Below are 22,602 nucleotides of genomic sequence, written 5' to 3'. Positions count from 1 at the left end.
TTAATAGCACAAATGCATTCAAATATCACATGATATGGCCAAAAACAGTTGTAGACTGGAATGGGGGACTGGTGCCTCTGCATATGTTGGATGAATAAATTGTGAATATCTATGAGTGAATATATATTTAGGCTTACCTTCATGACGATGAAGAGCAAGAGTGTGATGAAGACACTGACTTGCGGGTGCTTCCAGGCTTCGGGTACATGACTCGCGTACTCAAACTCCTCAGCAACACCTTGCTTGTACCAGGTCTGGTTGTCAAAGAGTGCAACTAGTGACTCATGTTGAGTCAGCTAAATGAGGGGGAAGTGTTGTTTGTTAATTGTCTGGTTAATGCATAACTACAGATTTTGAACAGAAAATGTTTCAGCTTCAGGCTAACTTGCATTTGAAATATCTGGCTGAATTTCTTCATTTACAGATACTTCTCAAAGAGAAAGTATAAGATATAAGAATCCCTTATGTAGGTAGATATAAAAAAGACACTGAGGAAACTGACACAATTGAAATTGAGACACAATAGCACATTGAAGCATCAGACCTGGCCTGCCATGAACTGTCCAAACCCTGGAGGAAATGTGAGTGAGGACACGAGAAGGGTGACCACTGCAGGATAAACTAGTCTTCTATAGGAAACAGAATATGGGAGAGAGAATTTAGAATTAAATATTGATGGATGTCATCTAACACTTTAGGAAACATAAATATTTATTTATAATGTTCTTTAAAATGGAAATTGAAAGCTGAATTGCTGGTCACACGTAGAGCTAATCACATACTATAAAGCAATAAGCATGGAGAACCACTGCAAATATAATAACTATATTGATTTTCATTAAAAAAAACTCACTTTTTTAGCAAAAACTTGTTAATGGTTTTCTGTTTTCTCATAGACTCCACTATCAGTCTGTTCAGATAGACATACAAAGCTCCTCCAAAACCACTGGCAATCCTGAGAAAAAACATTTAATAATCTGACAAAATGACAAAGTCACTGTACTGTACATTCTATATGACAGCAGATAGCATGGCAAACTAAGAATCACTGACAAGTTGGATTTCCAGCCATGCCAAATATAAAAACTGAATATGTGAAAATTGGCCATCTCAGCAAAACTCTTGTGTTTGAAAGTAGAAATGTGAACCTTTCCTACACAAATGTTCTTAGACTAGGTTACTGGTTGGCAGATAATTGGTGTTCTGACTGCCATAATTCACATTTGTTTTTTTGGAAAAAGTTCCCATAGGTAAGACACATACCCGAGCACAACAAAAGCTGGAAGCTCTTGTAGGTCAAAGGGAAAGTCCAAACGAAAGCGAGTTTTAAAGAGAGCCGTGATCGTCTCTGCAATTTAACAAAGGAAGCAAAAGCAAGAGAGAATTACAGAGGATGAAATTTATGAAGAATGAAGCATCTGACTGTGTTGGCAAAGTAACAGTATATCTCCCTCACCCTCATCCTTATTCCACACTGCCAGCACCCTGAAGATAAAGGCACTGAAGGTTGCAGCGAAGAATCCTCTCCAGTAGTTCCTCACAGCAAAGAACGTTGATGTGACCTCAATACTAAACAGCACTCCTGCAACAAACACCACAGATTGCATGCCATACAACTTTGCTTGCAGCTGAAATTTTACAGGAGACTTTCACTGTCATAAATGTGATATGACATTATCTGCAGTGGCCAGCTATCATCACAACGTCTGGTCTTACCTCCAATTGGGGCGGCAAAGCAACAGCCCACCCCCACTGCACAGGCGGCTGACAGCATCTCTGTGTTTCTCAGTTCATTCTGTCAGATTAACAAGAAAACCAAGTACATGCAAATCCTGCTTCAAGCAACAGTCGCTGTGGCATTTTACAGGCAGCCAACAGTGAAATGGAGTTATTACATTGACGGATGCATGGCTACGACATGCTGAACAGGTATTGGTATGCACACAATAAAAAAATGGACAAACACTGCTCTTTTGTTCACTACACACCATCTTCATGACCACTATCCTTCAGCCATTGGAGATTGAGTCCAATAGACTTTAATTACATTAGCACCATATTTGATTTTTGATGTGAATGAAAATGAGGCTGTGAGGGACAGACATACAGTCTCTTCAATTAACATCCACTTAATAAAGCTTGTAGATCATATCTAATTTTCCACAGCTTTCCACAACAATTGTTTTTGTCTACTGAAATCTCTTGGAAAGTTTTTTTTTCAATGTTTCATCAGCGAAGTGATCCAAAACCCTTTAAACAACAGTACAACTCTTTGAAAAGACATAGGTATGTCCCTCACAGCCTTGTTGTTATTCCCATCAAAAATTAAAGAGAGTAAGGTCCATAAACTCTACATTTCATTGGACAATGAACAACTTAAAAAAAAAATCACAAATAGACAAAAAATAAAACTTGTTTTTTAATTTATTGTATAACATTCTCAAAATGGTCGACTGGATCACATGGACACACCCAGACATACACTACATCACCAAAAGTAAGTGGACACCAGAACATCACATCTATACACTATATGGTTGTTGAACATTTAATTTCACAACCATAAATAGGAAGTTTTCTTTTCCACTCATCTGGAAAGGCTTGCTTTTAGATGTAGGAAAATGACTGCAGTGCTTTGTCTCAAACACAAGAGCATCAGTGAGGTCAAGCACTGATGATGGGCAATGAGGCCTGGCTTGCAGTCTATTTTCCAATTCATCCCAAAAGTGTTCAATGAGGAGTCAAGTTCTTCAACACAAGAATAATTTTTTTTGTTTTGTTTATTAACATGATCACATGGGAATTTGGCATGTTGCTTCCGAATGTTCATGTACCCTGAAATCAACCCCATTCAGCCGAATTAAAAACAAGCGCCCTCCCCCATCAGAAATGTTTGCATCAATTCAAGTGTGAACACCTTTTCCTCTATCGCTACTGAAAGCGTCCTGTGTGATCAACCACCAAGGCGCCGTTTCTGGTCCCTTGGGAACAAGGAAGTAATTTAGTTCACATAGCGATTGAGCGTGATTTGGAGGTTGCATTTTGCTCTAAAATCACATTTTTACTACACTGACAATTAGGTTTAGGATTGGGTTTTGGGTTAGGGGGTTAATAAAATATGTATTTCTGTTGACTGTATTGCATCAATTACAACTAAAAACTCACCTTTGGTGCCACTCTGTGGACATTATTGGTGGTGATTTTGATTCAATTCAGTGACTCGATTTTTTTTATTCTGTCCACCAAAAAGATTTGTTCAGATTCGTTCATTGATTCACTCACTGACCATATCTTCAAGTTATGCCTTTGCACATGCAGGTGGCGCCAAATGACCATCTTTTAAGTAATTGCATTGAACCGAAAGCAATACGTAATTATCGACCAGAACAAGTCTAATTAAAATTAAATTTTAATTTAAAATTCTACTAAGAGACTTCAGTACTGCAGAGTGTTAAAGCATCATAAGACTTTCCCCACAAATGTCAACAAAGCATATCTATCATACTGTGACTTTTTACAAACCTATACAAAAAAAAAAGAAAATGTGTTCAGCGGGTCAAACCAATTATATGCTCCTTCACAGCATGCACTCGAATGCTATTGGCTTTTGCTATAGTCAGTCTTAACGGGCATGAAAAGCAGCAGAGCTCATTTGCTTCAAAAGATAGAGACATCAGTAAATTAAAAATATGAGTTAGTGTATGGAGGTGAACGAGAACGATTCATTCACTTAAAAAATGTGTTCAAAAAGACCGATTCGTTCACGAACGAAACATCACTAGTGGACATTACAGCCAGAAACTGGAGCTCAGAAGTGCCCATACATCGAACAACACTTTGTCACTGGGGGCAGCTATTACATTTTCGGTAAGTACAGACAGCTAAACTCTGGATCTACTGTTGCCAAATTCCCAGTGTGATTAGTCTGTCTATGGCTCTCGTTTTGTGCACAAGGGCAAAAGTCACGGCCCATTCTACTAAAAATGTTTGGTTTTATTGCATGACTGTATATTTGATTTTTATTCAAAGGTTTTCCACATACTTTGGCCATATAGTGTATTAAATCCTGCAAACCATCTTACCTTGTTTCCCTCAAAGGGCTCTTCCTTCAGCAGTAAACCAAAATAACACAAATACAAGTGAGCATCTGAGCATAGTGTTCTTTTAAATTCTTTCAAAGCCTAAAGTTCTTCTGTAGTTTAGTGAACATTCAGAGTGCATTTTGACATTGTCTCAACACTGACAACAGCTTCAGAATTTTATTGAACTGCATCCCACTGAGAAATACATTTTCAGCCAATAATATCCCTTTAAATAACCTATATATTATGTGACATATTATCTCAAAATCAACATCATCCTACCTTTAAAGCCTTTATATCATTGTTATGCGGTAAATCTTTGTAAGTCACACACTAACTGGAGCTAATTCGTATCCCAAAATTAACACCCACAGGTATGAGGTGTCAGACAAATAATTACCAGCACCGCCCGTTAACCCAGACTACGATTCCTGATTGACTGTGTAAACATGCAATTGACTTTTGCCTAATTAAACCACTTTCAATTACAGTGGAACAGTAAAAAATGTGTTGGAATGTTTATGCTCTCCTATTTTCTGTCAGATTCACTCTGTGCTAACAGCATGTTATTGATCCATTTCCTAGTGTGCTGTGATTTCTCAAGTTGCTTGATGGGCAAAGTTTAGAGGTTTGCTAGGAATGGATCATGTAATACATGTAACTGAAAGTGGGCCGACTCACAACATAATTTCCGAACGGCTCCATTCACTGTTCTTGTTGTTCCCTTGAGAACTGATGCCTTATGCACTCTGACTAATCACAGTCTATAAAAAACCCCTAGAGAACGATCAGATGCTTGTTTGTATGATACACGCAGATGAGACTGGAACAATAAGGGCATGATGTTCCAGAGGCAGTGACGTGTACAGTGATGTTACAAACACTAGTTGTATTGGTAACACATTAATATGTCATTATTAATAGGTCATTTCATTAATTAAAGTTATTCTTTAACAGATCAGTAGTTCATTTACATTGAAATATCAATGTTCAGTGGAGATCCACATTGAAAATCTGACATTCAAAATCTAATTTAATCCTGGATGTTTTAAGATTTCAATAACATTAAATCGAAGAAACATTCTAAAGTTTAAAGAAATATTTAAGATTGTGCACTGTTTTTAGGTCACCAATTAAATGTAACCACATATGTGACATTAACCAAGTTAACTCCTTTGTTTAAAAGGTTGCAGCTCTTTGCTTCCATTGAAGCACACAAGATGCTCTTTGAAACATTCTCAAATTATACTGGGATAACATGAATCATCAGGTTTTGCTGTCTTTGAAGAAAATGGAGACCATACCAAATAATACGTCATTCTGAAATTCATGTTAATTTTTCCAATTCTCTAAAATTGTTAAGTTGAAGATACTATACACTCACTAAAAACTTTATTAGGAACACTATGGTCCTAATAATGTGCCTGACATTGTCTTCTGCTGTTGTAGCCCATCCGCCTCAAGGTGCGACACGTTGTGCATTCTGAGATGATATTCTGCTCACTAAAGTTGCACAGAGTGATTATCTGAAATACTGAAGCCTTTCTGTCAACTCGAACCAGTCTGGCCATTCTTCGTTGACCTCTCTCATCAACAAGGCATTTCCGTCCGCAGAACTGCCGCTCACTGGATGTTTTTTTGTGTAAATTCTAGAGACTGTTGTGCATGTCCCAGGATATCAGCAGAAACAGAAATATTCAAAACAGCCCATCTGGCACCAACAGTCATGCAACAGTCGAAATCACAGAGATCAAATTTGTTCCCTATTCTTATGGTTGATGTGAAAATTGACCGAAGCTCCTGACCAGTATATGCATGATTTTATGCATTGCACTGCTGCCACACTATTGGGTGATTAGATAATTGCATGAATATGTAGGTGTACAGGTCTTCCTAATAAAGTGCTCAGTGAGTGTACTCACGAGAGTTAAGGGTGAGCATTTTTCCAAAGAAAGCATCTCTCACCATGAAGATTCCTCCAAACAAAGCCATGAATTTGCTCAACAGGGCAGCACACAGACTGGCAACATGAACAAATGGCCCCTAGAGGATACAAGGGGAAAGGGTAGTAACAGATAACTGTGATCACAGAGTAAAGACTTTAAGGTAAAAAGTTTAGATTCTAATAAATATCTAGGATCAGATATCCCTTCTCATGTACCTCTTTGCCCAGAGGCATGCCACTTCCAAGGGCGCAAGTTAAGCCGATCACTTTGGCGACAAAGGTTTTGAAAGTGAGGTACTCTTTCAGCACCACACCTCGGAGGATGGTCTTCATCTCGGGGATCCCAGAGCCTAGAGGAAGGATAGACAAAGGGTGTTACAGAGATACAACAAAAGATCTGGGAAAACAGAAAGGTAATTTGGTTACATGCGAGTATGTGTCAGTGTGTGCGTATCTCACCCACTGCCTGTGGTGCGACTATTTGGGTGAATCCAGCAGAGAAGGTGATGAGAACCACAGGGTAAGTGACCCAGGCCAGGTACTGGAGAAGCATATTATTATGCAGGCCACCATACATCCACTTCTGTGCTGCAGACATCGACACACAGCATAATATTAGACATCTGTCATAACCTCCATTCCCTGATGGAGGGAACGAGAGGTTGTGCCACTGTAGTGACACCAGGGGTCAACCTTGGGGAGCCCCACAAACCTCTGATCTTTGAGAAATAGCCACTGAGAAATGGCGAGTGGAATTTGCATGCCACTCCCCTGGACATACGGGTATAAAAAGAACTGGAATGCAAGCACTCATTCAGGTTTCGTACTGAGGAGCTGAGATAAGGTCCCGGCCATTTCAGTGGGTAGTTCAGTGTTGTGGTAGGAGGGCCATCAGGGAATGGAGGTTCGAGACAAGACATTCGACAGTAAACGTGACGTTCCCCTTCTGTCACTCACTTGATGTGGTGTCAATGTTTTTACACTAGGGGTCCCTATAAAAAAAATGGCATGACTAACTGAACTATGTTACATGGACTGGGGGTGCAAGACAGGCACGTCACGTAACCGCACCCAATGCTTTCACAGGCGTCAAACGTCCTCTGCACCTCGGGGAAAAGTCGACTGCCAAAAAATAAAGACCGGCTGACTCAATTCAAATTTTTATCACCAAAAGTAACCAAATTGTTCAGCTGGGGGCCATATACGATCTGCATTGGGAGGACACCATGGAGACCACACCCTGCCCAGAGGGGGTGCATCTGAGTGGAAATATGTCACATGGTCTTACCGAACATTGCTGGAGGCATCTCATGTGGATAAGTCCCATGGTAGGTCCTACGGGAGAAGTTCTACAAACACGGTGACCAGGAAGGTGTGGTTTACCAATGGGGAAACTTTTTTACAGAAAATACATCTCACAGGGTTGCGTACAGGGCATCCAGCGCATGTGGAGTGCAAATCGATCACCGGAAACAGCAACGCTTTCCTGCAGAAAGGAAAGCACTGATCCTACTGCGCATTTCTGGGGGTCTTCACGTCGGGAAGAACACCTCTTATCGAACAGATGCCACTTCAAGGCATACAGGCACCTCATAGAGGGAGCCCTGGCCTGAGTGATTGTGTCTACCACTGCAGGTGGTAGACCATTTAGGTCTTACGCATCCCGACCAAGGGAAAGACGTGGAGATTCCAGAGGACTGTTCGCGGGTGCCAGATGGTACCTTGTCCCTGAGAAAGAAGGTTCTTCCTCAGGGGAATTTGATGGGGGAGGGGGCTGTCGTGAGGAGTGTGAGGTCTGAGAACCAAGTCTGGGTGGGCCAGGAAGCCTCCTAAGGCACCTCTGGGAAGAAAGGAACGGGGCGGAGCACGGCCGTGAGCGGCTCTCTGGCCCCAGGAACCAATCATCGAGCCGCAAGGATTCCACTCCAGCATGACACTCGCCGCTGGTCCATGACTGGTCTTCCGCATCAGACAGGACGAGCCCACTCTCCAATCGACAACTCATCCTCTTCAAATGCCCCAAACGAGACCGCGAACTCGCCCTTAGATGGGTCCACGGTCTCATTCCAGTAGTCCACCGGGGCATACGAGCGTGCTGGGAAAGAGGTCCGTGGGGGGTTTCCCGGCAGAGAAGCGCCCATTGAGGTCCCCAAATCGCCCCCGAATCTGCCTCATACCCGTAGGTAGAAGGACCGAGGCTGGGAGCCGCTGTAGAGGCTTTCCCTCTGACAAAAGAAAGCCGTGAGTGCAACGTAGCCATAGTCATGTTCTCACAATGAGGACATGAACCATCCACAAACAATGTCTCTGCGTGGGTAGCACCCAAACACATGAGACAGCGATTGTGGCCACCAGAAGCGGAGAGATAGCGACTGCAACCAGGAATAATACACAAACGAAAAGACTTCTTAAAAAAGATGCTTTCGTAGGTGGCACTCTTTTAGAAGGAAATATATTCTTCTTAAATTAAGAAAATATGCTCTTTTGCTTTGCCCAGGGGTGTTCTCTGCACAACGCCGGTGCAAGAGGATGAGAACCGCTGTATTACGCTGTAAAATCCAACAGCTTCACAGAGTCTCAGAGGTGAATGGATCAGAAGAGTAATTCAGCTCACTGAACACAACCGCTCGGCTCCGAAGAAGAAATCTAAATGAGTGTTTGCATTCCAGTTCCTTTTATACCTGTATGTCCGGGGGAGGGGCATGCAAATTTCACTCGCCAATTCTCATTGGCCTTTCTCAAAAATCAGAGGTGTGTGTAGCTCCCAAGGGCCACCCCTAGTGTCACTACATCGAGAGTCAAGTCTCCTGCTTTTCAGAAAAGACCCCAGTAATCACAAATGTGTCATCTCTGTAGTTTCAGAATAGATCTCAACAATGTCACTGTGCTCAGATTTGCCAAGATAACAAAGTCTACAATCAAAAGTCAGAGATTTCGATATTTCCCATCAAATTCTTCCAAAACCAAATTATCTTAGCCATGCTATCCACATACATTTTATAGCTCTATACTCTAACTGAATGCCAATAATTGTCTCAATTGTTTCTGTTACATCTGAGAAATACTATATTTACAGGCATATTTGTCAATGGGGGGTGGGTGTTGATGAAGAAAAAGCAAGTAGTATGTGGCTGACTATGAGGAGGAGAACAGCCTTATGTAAAATAAAGTAGCTTTTTATAAGCCACTGATATGACTGGAGTGATTTTATGTGATATATAAATGTAAATATTTAAAAGATATTTGCCAAAAGTAATTTCTTTAGGTGTAAAAATAGTACACCCAAATATGATAATTTTATCATCGTTTACTTAAGTAGACTGCAGATGTCAAGATGTAGTGACAAATATTCTGGTCTGTTCTCACCCTAAACCGAGCGTATTGCTTAAGAAGAAATTAATTAAAGGGTTAGTTCACCCAAAAATGAAAATTCTCTCATCATTTACTCAAATCTCATGCCATCCCAGATGTGTATGTCCTCACAATGCAAGTGAATGGTGACCAGACCTTTCAAGTTACAAAAATCACATATAGGCAGCATAAAAGTTATCCATATGACTCCAGTGGTTTAATATATGTCTTCTAAAGTGATGCAATCACCTTGGATAAGAAACAGATCAATATTTCAATCCTTTATTTAACTGTAAATCTTCAGTTTCACTTCCTGAATGTGACACCAAAGTGGAGATTTATTAAACCACTGGAGTCATATGGATTACTTTTACACTGCCTATATGTGATTTTTGGAGCTTGAAAGTTGTATTGTATGGACAAAACCACCCAGTTTATCCTTCAAAAAAATCTTTGTTTGTGTTCTGCAGAAGAAAGAAAGTGTATGAGTTTGAGATGGCATAAGGGTGAGTAAATAATTAGAGAATTATAATTTTTGTGTAAACAACACACTTTATGTACTATCAAAAAATTGTTACAACTTTAAAAAATGTGTCCTTGATACTACCTTAAAAAAGCCCTTTTGTAAAGAGACTGATTTGTCACACCCCCAGCCCTTGTAAATCAACTCATTCTTTTGCAAAAAGAGATCAGTGAGTTCTTTGAGGCATTAATGCACCTTCCATCCCAGAATACACATGATGGCGAAACCCCACTGGAAAAAAAACAATACTTTACTGATTAAATGACACCATCTGTACTTTCATGGAACCTTGTCAAGCAGAAAATTGTCCTTTTCTTTTTTTCTTTCATTCCTTGCTCTCTCTCACCTTGCTGGCAGAAGGCAATAGTGTAGTCCATGGCCCAGCTGACCAATGCCATGAGAAGCCCCAGAAGGATGAGGAAGATCCAGTCTTCACCCACACGGGAAATCAGGAACTTCTTACACCGTGAAGTACAGACTGCAGACAGGCATGTGTGTTAAGAGCAGACCTACAACATCCACACATTTACTCTACTTTATAGGTCAGCCTGTATTCACAATAGAGAGATAGGCTGTATAAACAGGATATGGACAGTCCAAAGCAATTACCCAAACCCAGCTGTAGGTACACAGCATGCATTAATGAAGTGAACAATTGGCCATTAAAGAGCTAGTTTTCCTCTTGGTTTCCAGACACACATGAGAAAATTGAGAGTGTGGACAATTCCACTGTTGCACAGGGTTGCGGAGGCACGCACCGGAAATGGCTTGTGTGTGTTTGTGGAGATAAGACACTTCTCAAAGACAGCAGAAAGGGACAGCAGGCCGTGGCATGTGAATGGAAATTTTTGTCTAAATGGCAGAGCCTTGCCAGCCACAGCACCTGCTGAGTGGCCCTTTTGTGCAGGAGTTGTCGCGTGGGACGATTTGCCTACCGCAGTGGTGCGACATATGTCTTCGTCCTCAAAATAAACCCTGTAAAAATCCACTACAGAGAAACTACTCTATTCATTTTAAGCCTGACTAAATGTAGCGCAACTCAAGATGCATTTTGGACCCACCAATCTGCAGCGCTTATCTCCAAACCACGGCAGACAGAAGTGCTGAGATGTGGCATATTTTGACACTTAATTGTAGCTTGAGGAATAACCGTATAAATATGCAGAGCCCATGCTTTCACACATAGATTTTAGTGTCTTTGACAAGCGAGTCACAGGCCAGCAATGAAAGTGACATCATTATGTGGCATGCATGCATAATATAGCAATATATTATATATCCAGGAACGGTCTATTTATATCCCCAGCGCAAGCTTGAAAGGTAAAGGTGGTTTGGTGAGAGGCAATAAAACCTGCCCTCTTTCTGCCTCGTATGACAACTAATGTGACATTTTCCGTGTTGAGCCTCCAGGCAGTACTCACAATTTCCCACGAGAGTGAGCTGGTGGACCGCTGCCAACTCTGTTTTCATCCACATATCCAAAACAATTATCATGGAAATAGACAGAGAAATCCAGCTATAACTGTAAGGTTGCACAGAGAACAAGCAGTGGGATACTGACAGCCTGTAGCAAATCTATCCACAAATAAAGTCCAATTACACAAGGGGAGAGTGGGATACGTGAAGATATAGTCAGATGGATGGAGGAATAAAATAGAAATGAGACAGAGAGACAGACAGACAGAGACGGTGTATGATGCCAGCTCAGTTGAACCTCAGCACCGGTGTGTAGCTAGTGAGTTGACAGGCTTCCAAAGCCCTCAAACTCTGTCAAGCAGGATAAGAAGGCCTTCGCTGCATACAGCTGATAGATTTCTCATGCTTTTCACACTCAGGGAGGTGGGAAGAATGATATATAGACAGATGCTGTGTCTCTTTGGAGATTACAGAGGGTCCAAAAGAGCAGTCTTTATATATATATATATATATATATATATATATATATATATATATATATATATATATATACACACACACACATACATACACATACATAAATTGTCAATAGACGAATACGTTTATTCAGGTAAACTAAAATGTAATAGTAGAAATTCTGTTCTTATACTAAATCCTTTGGTGAGCAGTGACGTATTTCTAGGCACAGACATACAGATGCACACACACAAACACATGGACTCATTATGGATATGCCACACTGTGTGTCTCATCTGTCACCCCTGAACAGTGCAGACTGATTATGCTCCCTGCTGGTGAGCTGCTAGCACTGCACGGAGAAGGAGAGGGAATTGAGCATTCTTCAGAAGTGCAGATATATGCTGCATGTTGTTGTTTACAGGCTTGACAGCAGCCAAGTTTCACTCTACAGTGTCATTGCTTGAAAAAGTATCTAGCAGATACTTTTCAGAATCAGAATGAGCTTTATTGCAAGTATGCTTCCAAATACATGGAATTTTTCTTGGTAACAAGCTTCCAGTGCACAAACAATACAACAACAAGACAGAGATAATAAAAGAAAAATAGAATAAAAACAAAAAGCGAACAGAAATATTAGTATACATAGAAATACACAATAAGACAAAAACATACATATAGTATGTACAAATACAAATCTGTTATATACAGAAACAAGGGAATGTAATGCAGAAGATGTAGGATATGTTAAATAATATATTTGACTAGGCTGTGTATTGCATGTAATTATAGTATAGTTCAGTTCATGAGATGGATAGCTTGAGAGAATAAAACTGTTCTTGGATCTGACGGTTCTGGTGTTAAGTGCTCTGTAGCGTCGGGCAGAAGGAAACAGTTCAAAAAAGTAGTGGGCAGGGTGAGTGGGGTCCAGAGTGATTTTACCAGCCCTTTTCCTCAATCTGGAAGTGTACCATTTTTTAAGGGAGGGCAAGGGGCAACCAATAATCTGCTCAGCAGTCCGAACAGCGGTCTTTTATAGTCTTCTGTTGTCTGATTTCATAGCTGAACCAAACCAGACAGTTACTGAAGTGCAGAGGACAGACTCAATGACTGCTGAGTAGAACTGTATCAGCAGCACCTGTGGCAGATGAACTTCATGGTCTTCAGGTCCTGTGAGATGGTAGTGCCCAGGAACCTGAATGAAACCACTGCTGCCACAGTGCTGTTTAGAATGGCGAGTGAGTCAGTGTTGGGGTGTTCCTCCAAAAGTCCACTATCATCTCTACCGTTTTGAGCGTGTTGAGCTCCAGGTAGTTATGACTGCACCAGTGAGCAATTACATCAACCTTAATGTGAGGAGACTGGCTCCCTACAACCATTTTGTATGGTGGCAAATCCTGTGGAATATGCGTGACTGATGTAGATAAACAAAGGCAGCAACACAACTACAAATCAGTGACAATGAATCAGTAGAGGGCAACCTAGAAAACAGGAGGCAAAAGACCACATATACCGCATTAGAAATGACCACCTCCTGTATCATCATACTGACTTTTTCACATTTTCTGCTGAAAGTTTTTTCCCATTCCTTCCAGTGGTGGCCCTTCAGGGCAGAGGCAAATAAGGCTTCCTCAAAAATGTAAACAAAATGGATGTAACAACAAAAGTAATAAAATCGTTCTTTTAACCATTTAATCTACTAAATGTGTTTCTTTCTATCGTGTGCTGAATCACAGGTGAGTTTTAACAATCCCTTTCAAGGCAAGTCAGTCCACTTGGAGGCCATCTTGGGAACACTCCAGGGCAGCTAATTTTTTACAACCTCATCTCATGAACATTACATGACCGTAGCAACATTTTTGCAAACGACATTACGTGTGTCATTACACATTTGGCTGCAGTTTCCCAGTGAAATGTCCAGCACCATAAGTGAGTGAAATTGTGTAGTAATAAGACAAGTTTTTAAGGTGAATATTAGACGGGGTTTTAATAAGTAAAAACCTCCTTAACCTAAAACTTTAACCTAACCCTTACCAATAGTGATCTAAACTCAAACTCAAATGTGAGAGACAAAACAGACATCCTTACCCTAAACCAACGCATAAACCTAACCTAACATTTCTGAAAACAAAATGAGAAATGAAAATCCCATTTTCTGAAGTAATGATGTCGACACTTTTGGCTAACGTGTCAGCTTTTGTTCTTCTCTGGTCTTGAACCCTGGTCTTCCAAATCAAAGTCCAACATATTTCAGGTGAACTAGCGCAGAAGCTAATCATGTTGGAATAAGTGTGTAAATGTAGGTGTGTCTGTAATACGAGTGTTGCATTATAGTAACAGTGTTTTGTCATCATAACATAGGAGTGTGTGATTAGTAGAGTCAAAAATATGTGTTAATAAAGTAATAATCAGCCATTGCAGTTGTTTTGTGTGAAAGTGAATAAAACACACAGTTGTTATTGTGCCTCTGGTGTTGATTTCAGCAGGAAATTGTGTCAAAATAATTTGGCATGTAAAAATCAGTTTGCAAAAATAGTAACATTCATTCTATGAGACTAGATGTCATTTTTAGTAATAAAAGTACAGCTCCTATCTACTTGAATATGGAAAGACCAAAATCTCCAAAGCGGTTAGTCAAGATTAGGATCAGAGAACATATTTCAAACCAGCAGTAAAATCTAAAAACAATTATATCATAAATAGTGCTTCTTTAGCTCTGATCACGCTAAAAAAAACTAAAAATGTTCAGGCTGGTCCAGCTAATGTGCCTGCACGTTCTCATGTTGACTAACAAGTATCTGTATCTAAAATGTGATTGGCTCTTTTACCTGTAAGGTGGGACTTCCTTTTGTACATCAGCCATATTGGGTGTTTCAATTTCTGTCAATTTCCGTCTTGTGCAAAATATCCTCTGGTTTTAAACACCGCATGAATCGGTATGAATGCCAGAGGAGGCTGACAGCATAAAAGCCTCCTCTCATTCGTAAACTGACCAATCGAAATGGACATTCAAATGAGGCAACGTCATCTGCTTCCATCCAAAATTTGCCTCCTTCAGCATTCATAACCAATCATTATCAGAGGTAACCGTTCAAGCCAATCAGCTTTCAGTATCACATTAAAGGTGCTGTAAGTGATTTTAGCCCTTCTAACTTCCATGAGACTGAGCCATTGATTTAGCCATGCCCCCTTTTTCCAAAACATGGCACTGATACTGTTGAAACCGAGACAAAGCATGTTCCCCCACTTGTCAAACACAACGGTAGCAAAATAGCACCCTCATCTGTCAAATTATAAACCAGAATATGACATTAAGCATCAATAATTTGATGCAAGGACAACACTATGAGAATGTCCAAAATGATTGACAGGCAGATAGCGCCTCAGACGCTGTCTGATTGGCTACAGAATGAATATGTTCGAGGACAATTTTTATTTGACTTTTTACACAGATTATAACTGTCACAGTGATCGGTGCGATATTCAGGAGTAGGATTATTTTTTGCATACCTTTCCATAAACTAATCTCTTACAGCACCTTTAATGTGCATCAAGCCTGCTTGTGGTTAACTCGACTGGTGAATAGGAACTTTCAAAATTTGCCAAAATATCGATACAATCGAAATTAAAAGAGGATCTAAAAACACTTTAGATACTTCACAATTATATGTGAAGGATCACATATAAATCTGACTCAGAGTTGTGTGGGTGCAGATTCTGTGTAGGCCTACACATGAGTATGCATCACACCAGCCTGAGTAAATCTCAGATCTTCAGTTGTATCTATCTCACTTATCTCTAGCATCAGTCTCACCAAATCGCCAATTTCAGAACTCACTCACTCACTCACTCACTCTCCTCCTTCCCTTTGTGACCCTGTTCCACTTTCAATCCCTGCTGCCCTTCATCCCTGTGCATTGGCCAGCATTGATTTTTTTGGATTTGCTCTGCAGCCAGATGAAGCACACTGCTGCTATTGGGTTAGCAGCATAGTCACTGAGCAGTTGGCATGCATACATATGTTTACAGTACACCCACCTAGACACTTGGCACATGGGTTCTTCTCATACTCTATCAGTTCTGGGGCCTGGCCGCGCACACTGGTGGTCCTCCGCAGCGCTCCATCTTCACGCAGGCGAGCTGCCTCTTCTTTGGCATAGGTGCCCAGCTCCTGTGTATAGCGTCCATACATCTTAAAGTGAGAAAGAACAAAGAATGTATCATCAGGCATTGAAATTAAATGAAAAGGAAGCAAGGACAAGCCAAAAAGTGGTTTACCAAATTACTGTGTGACTTTTTAGGCAGCTTGCAAAACCGTGTATTCGTTTTCGTCAAATTAATAGCACCCTCCGCCAAGTAAAAGGGCTCATTGAGAATAAATAGCTCTTCTGCAAGAGAGACTTGGCCAAGAGGGCAGCACAAGACAAAGAGCAATGTTATAAACGCACAAAATAATAGTAAATTAACAATACGTAAAAGTAATTGATAAATAGAATAATACATAAGTCTCTAAGATTCTCTAAAAGTGCCCTATCGAGTTATCAACCCTACCCTAAATCTTAAACCTAAACGAACCGATATTGTCATAAAAGCAAATGGGACATGAAAAACTGAATTGCTCAAGCAACCATGTGTTTTTGTGTTGCTTATATGACACTTCTGGCTCACATGTCGACTCACATGCTCTTCATGGTCCTTTGCATCGTAAGTGCAATAAGTTGAGCTACCGAGTAATTTGATCACATTCGAATGAACTTGTAAATGTAGTTGGTTAGCCATACACTGTATTAAAAGTGTTTTGATTTCATAAGATAGCACTGTGAGAGAAACAGCACTAAAAGTAAATGTTTATGAACTGATAATCTACAGTTGTACCAATGATTTGTGTGAAAGTGAAAGAAAGTCATTGTTTTAGCACCTCTAGTGTTTATTTCACCAGGAAACTGCAGAGTGCAGCTGTGCAAAGAGCAATGTTAAAAATCAGTATGTAAAACTGTAGGAAAACTATAGGAACTATAGTAATGAACAGGCAGATGTACAGTACCATATTAATAAAGATTGTGATGACCAAAGTTTAGAGACTGTATTATAAATAAACAGGAATTAAAACAAACATTTATTTATAATTAAAACTTTACCAGTATAAAAAGCTTGCTATATCCAGTGTCAGCAGTTTGAGCATATAAAGTTCAATGATGTGTTAGATGAGCACAGCCTGTAATACAACATAAGGCACTATGACAATCAGTATCAGGTGTTTTTAGGTACTGTGCATGGTCATTCATAAACAATGAATCAGTAAGGGAGCACTTATTAGCAGACACCAGTTATATTTTAGCACTAAAAGCGATGATTTGAGCCCATCAACTAAAAGGAGGTAGACTGTCAGACTTACCAGTCCCTGAGTACCATCCCTGAAACATGAAGCTGTCACCAGCATGCTCCACGGCAATTGCATGATATGCTTTGTTAGATTTGCATCGAACACAGTGCTTGCCAAAATGTCCACATTTGTCTAATTAGACCACAAAAAGATTGTTGAGTCGCTCTCATTCCTTTGGGACAAGTCCACCTGAGATATGAGTTCCGTTTTCTTCTTGCCTCCTTTCCGTACAAGACAGATTTATGAATTGTGCATGCTGTTGCTGTCTCATGCACAGTTTCTTCCATCTTTAATGAAGTATCTTCGTGATTTCCTTTACACTACAGCTCTTTTCACCCCCAGCCAGTGGATTTGGCATAAAGTTTTAAGCAGATTTACAGTTGTCCACATTTTTTCACATTTGTAATGCTCACTTTTCTTCAAGCTACAGTATATTCAATACTTAGTAAATCTTCCTATATACTCTTCCTAACTTTCATTTGATATGAACCATAACACAGTTTTGCTTTGAAAGTAACTTTACCCTGACAGTGTATTGATTCCTTAGACCTACCCAGAGATGCTCCCACACAAACCCATGTTTACTTATTTTTCATATTTAAATATTTTGTTCCTCATACATCAGCCACAGGTAAGCAGACTCTAGTCATGTACAAATGCAACTTCTGTCTGGTTGCTTATATTAGTTTAATGATCATTTACAGTAGCTGTTAAAGCAAGTACATACTGGCAAAGCAGTATATATTATTATTATTGTAATTTATAAAATATAGTATATCAATATCATAAGAGTCCTATATTATATGTGCATTTTGTTCCATTCTATAACGCAATTCAATCTGAAAGAGTCCAAGGCGGGTGAATATTTATAGAAAAAAAATCACTAACATACTACACGTCTTTCCAAAGATAAAATATCCATACATTTTGAAAAGAAGAGATTGAAGACTTTTGTATTGTTCTTTCTTATCAGGTGTATTAGGCTGTGTAATACTATTCTCCTGAGGAGCTCTGCACATTAAAGTTAACAGTTAAAAAATGGCACTGGTTGCCTGTATTTCACAGAGATAGAGGGGAATAATACATGACTAGAATTTCAACTATTTTTTCTTCTGCCACATTGTGCTGTGTTATGGGGGTGGGTATGTCATACTACAAGAATGCGCCTGAGTTGCAAGTTGAAGAGTTTAAAACATAAAAAAAAAATGTCCTAATGAGTCATAAATGACCTTATATTTATAAGCCTGAAATGAATCAATGATATTGCGCACCAGTTTGACCTAAAAACTGGAACACACCAACTCACGTCTGTATTTTCCAGACAACCTGTTGCCAATGAATATTTCAGTATTCACAGTATGCTACACACGGCACATTGCCCACAAACCTATGACATCATGAAGCACACAGATTACCAGTTTCATCCTCAGATTCCCTGATTTTATTGAAGGAAGGTTCTCTTAACCAACAAATGATTGCATTGCATTGTTGTTGGGTTTTTTTTAATGAGAAAATATTGTATTGTTGTTGTGTAACATGGCATTTATCTAAGGAACAAATAATGATTGAAAATACAGTTCGGTCTCGGTTTACTTAAACTGGTCTGTTTCTGGGCCCTATTTTAAGAGCGCAAGCACGAAGCGATATGCTTTAATTCATAAGCGTAAAGTCAGTGGGCATGTCCAGGAAGTTTTGTTTAGGTGCATGCACAAAGCGTTAATAGGCTGAAAAATTGTGAAAAGGCGGCTTAAGCCCATTAAAATGAAAGATAATTACAAAAAAGTAGTGAGTACTTTTCAAGTTTGAATTGAGTAAAAAGTACTATTTTTCTTTGGAAATGTAATTTAGTAATAGTGCAAATATTACATTTAAATTGCACTAGAGTAAAGAACAAATCCCAGAAATAATAGAAATAATACTTAAGTATAATCCTTAAGTATTTTTACTCGATTACTTTACACCCCTGAAAATCACTCTACAACAACAAATGGAAAAATGCCAATACAAATTAGATTAGATTATAAAAACAATTGTATATATAAACATAACAATACTAATAATTGAAAAATAAACAATGACTTATAGATAAATCTATAGACAAATGTACTCATTTTGTGTTTCATAAAATGGCTATTGTCAGGGACGTAATTTGTTGTTCCACTATATTTGAAGATTACATGTATTACCACTTGCTGGTGGAATCTTCAAACTGAAAATCAAAAAATGAGATTGGACATTGCGTTGAGATTTGAAACAGCTTCGCACAATTACCTATTTTCAAAGAAAATAGCTTTGTGCCACTTCATTACCATACAATACACCCACAGTTTGCGTGCTTAAGCAAACAGACAGCGCAGGCGCATAGCACTTTGCACACTCACGAAAATAGAGCCATCTATCAACACACTGCAAAGCCCTTGTCTGGAATGGATGAATGGATAATGACTTTAAAGGTAAACAAATTATAAATAAATAAATAAGACTAATAACAGAAAAAGAGAACATTATGTGTCTGTTTGTGCTTTTCAAAAACACTATGGGACACATATTGAGGACACAATTCCATGGTAGAGTTTTATACAGTAGAATAGTTATACTCTACTGATTTAATGCCATAGTTTATCACAACTTTATATATTGCATAATGCAGCAAGGAGCATAAATGTAGAATTACACACAAATACCTGGAGATCTGATTAAAATGACTGATTTCTCCAAGTGCTGCTGGAGGCATTGGTTATAGCATTTCCAAAGTTTCCTCCCTTCATTCATTTCAAAGAGTTTTACATTAATCTGATACAACCAGAATAGACTCATGCCTTTGGGGTATTGCTCTTTTATTGCCAATCAGTTGCAAATCTGCAATAATATATTCAATAACAGTATGCTTAAGTTGTTATATACTGTAGTTGATATAATGTCCAATTTTATTTCAAGTAGTACAGGCATTTCTTTCCCAGGTCTCAAAAATCCTCATGTGTGGATGACGGTAATGGGGTGTTATGAGCCTTCCCACCCATTGTAACCCTGTCCTTTGCCTTTCCTTATTCCTTTCTTCTTCCATCCCTCGAACTTACAGTCAGCTACTCCCACACAGGCAGATGCCCACAGCACTAAAGATGGAGAGACAGGGATATAGCAGATCCATTGTGTGAGAACCGCAATCCGTCTCTCCCACTCCCTCTACCTGTTTCTCTTTCTCACTCTCTGTTCTATAAACATATGCCATTCCAATCTGAGGAGCTGTGCTGCCAGCGGCACATTGAGATGGGCATCATAATTCCAGCAGACACTCTCTTCGCTCGCATGAGCAGGTGCAGCTCACAGAAAGCAAAGGAGCCTGGCATGGATTGATCCATCACCATCTGGCTCATTTTACATAACCTTTGCACCCCTTTGTCACTCACTCAGAACTTTACCCACCTGAAGCTCTCCCCAACACTGTTATCTGAAAAACAGACACCCGACACCTGATTTTCATCAGTTTGGTGCCTGCCCCTCTAGGACAGCTTGACATATTAGTCTGGCCCAATTAAACTCTCCCACCATTTATTAGCAAAGTGACATTTAACCTTAGCAACACAAGCTGTCACAATCGATGACTTGCAACAACCTATCAAATCACACAGCCAAAACGCAGTGCTCCTATCATAGGTGAGCTCCTGACCTCTCCCAGAAATTCAGAAAAGGGTTTTTAAGGCACAAGATGTGAAAAATGAGGTTTAACCAACAGATGCTGTCTCATCGCATCACACTCAACCCAGCCAACACTTCAGAGCTCACTGAATCGATACAGAAAGTCTCTAAAGTGTTCCCCTTCAGCAGCTTAGCGGTCATACAGACCTGTGACATATTGACCAGACAAGGAGCTGCAGACACTACACACCACCATGCCTGTCATTGAGCAGTTATTGGGCAAAGAGGGCACAGTTATCTAATCTATTAGACAGCTGCTAATATAGGTCAGGTCTGCTTTGCCACTGACATCTCACACAACACGCAAAGCATTGTTTTTTTAAAATGTACAGTAAATTCAAATCAGATGATTGAAACCCGCTCCAAGAAAGTAGGGACAGTCGAGTGTTTACCACTGTGAAACATCACCATTACTTTCTTAAGCATTTAGGCACTGAAGACACAAGTTTAAGTTTAAAAAGTAGAATTTTCCCCCATTCATCCATTATTCAGGTCCTTAGCTTCACAATTGTTTGCTTGTCTTTGTTGCCGTATTGTGTGCTTCATGATGCACCACACATTCTCAATTGGAGACAGGTCAGGACTGCATGCAGGCCAATCTAGCACCCACACTCTCTGCTTATTCGACCAGTATGTGGTTTGAAGTTGCCCTACTGAAAATTCTGGGACATCCCTGGAAAAGATGGTGCTGAAAACACTGTTCCTCTGTTCTACTTTCCATCCAAGATGAGACGCCCAGAGAAGTCAGCAGCGCTTCTGGACAGTGTTGATGTTGGGATTCTGCTTTGCACAGTAAAGTCTTAACTTGCATCTGTGGATGCAGCGGCGAATGATGTTGACTAACAAAAATGTACTAAAGTAATCCCAAGCCCAGTGTGGAGCGGAGGGGGGCGGGGCCGGGTCGGAATATCGCGCGCCCGGTCCCCAATCGGCCTGATGAGGCGCGCGAGGGATAAAGGCGGCCGGTGACGATTGTTCGAGAGAGAGAGAATTACGGGCATGTCCGCATGTGTGCTTGTTAATGGTTTTGGTTTGAGTTTTCATTAAATTATGATTTATATTGACAAGCCGGTTCTCGCCTCCTCCTTGCCCATCCTTTAACTGTTTTACATTGGTGCCGAAAGCCGGGAGGGAGGAGGGATGCCCGTCGCAGAGTCCTCGACGCTGCCATCCACCCTGGGGGGCGTCGCTGCCATCTGCCGGGTGACGGAGTAGAGCGACCGCCCGGATGCGGGGAATGGCCGTCGTCCGCGGGGCAAGTGGGGACGGGATACCCCGACTGCCTGGAGCGAGGGAGCCGCTGCCGGGGGCGGAGGAGTGCCCTGCCGTCCCCAGAGACGCGGAGGGGTCGAGGGAGACCGCCGTCCGCGAGGGGAGGAGGGAAGAAACTCTCAGAAGCAACAGCCACTGCCAGGGGCAGAGGAGTGTCCCCATTTGCTGCCAGGAAAGCGGAGGCGCGTTCTGCCCGCTGGGGGTCGAAGGTTTCACTCCGGTTCGCCCGGGGTTGGAGCGGCTGTCGTCCGCCTGAGTGTGGAGGAGTGTTCGAGGACCACGCGACGGTACATCAGAGAATCGGTGAGTGAGCATTTTCTCTCTCTCCTCTCTCTCACCCTTTCGCACCGTGTTGGCCTTTTCTCTCGCCTATTTTGTTGTTGTTTGTCCCCTTCTGTCTCCTCCCAGGGCGAGGAAGGCGGGGATGACCACGCGAGATACACCCCGCCCCAGGGATGGGGGGGGTGTAAGTCATGCC

General features: G+C 40.7%; 1 protein-coding gene across 1 annotated transcript in view; it reads right to left on the bottom strand.

Moving 5' to 3' along the window:
* Positions 1-22,602, bottom strand: part of LOC127648749 (chloride channel protein 2-like) — a 61,058-nt gene that overhangs the window by 20,053 nt on the left and 18,403 nt on the right. Inside the window, exons 2-12 of the mRNA XM_052133486.1 lie at positions 15,812-15,965; positions 10,248-10,379; positions 6,487-6,615; positions 6,244-6,377; positions 6,048-6,125; positions 1,717-1,795; positions 1,457-1,582; positions 1,264-1,348; positions 854-955; positions 545-629; positions 138-296 (exon numbers count right to left, since the gene is read on the bottom strand). Coding sequence (XP_051989446.1) covers positions 138-296; positions 545-629; positions 854-955; positions 1,264-1,348; positions 1,457-1,582; positions 1,717-1,795; positions 6,048-6,125; positions 6,244-6,377; positions 6,487-6,615; positions 10,248-10,379; positions 15,812-15,965 — 1,263 coding nt within the window. The remainder of the gene's footprint in view (positions 1-137; positions 297-544; positions 630-853; positions 956-1,263; positions 1,349-1,456; positions 1,583-1,716; positions 1,796-6,047; positions 6,126-6,243; positions 6,378-6,486; positions 6,616-10,247; positions 10,380-15,811; positions 15,966-22,602) is intronic.

Source organism: Xyrauchen texanus, chromosome 9 (assembly GCF_025860055.1).
Source record: "Xyrauchen texanus isolate HMW12.3.18 chromosome 9, RBS_HiC_50CHRs, whole genome shotgun sequence".
In the NCBI taxonomy this organism is placed as follows: Eukaryota; Metazoa; Chordata; class Actinopteri; order Cypriniformes; family Catostomidae; genus Xyrauchen; species Xyrauchen texanus.
Note: the sequence above shows the minus strand (reverse complement) of the source record. Positions and strands in the feature narration are given on the sequence as shown.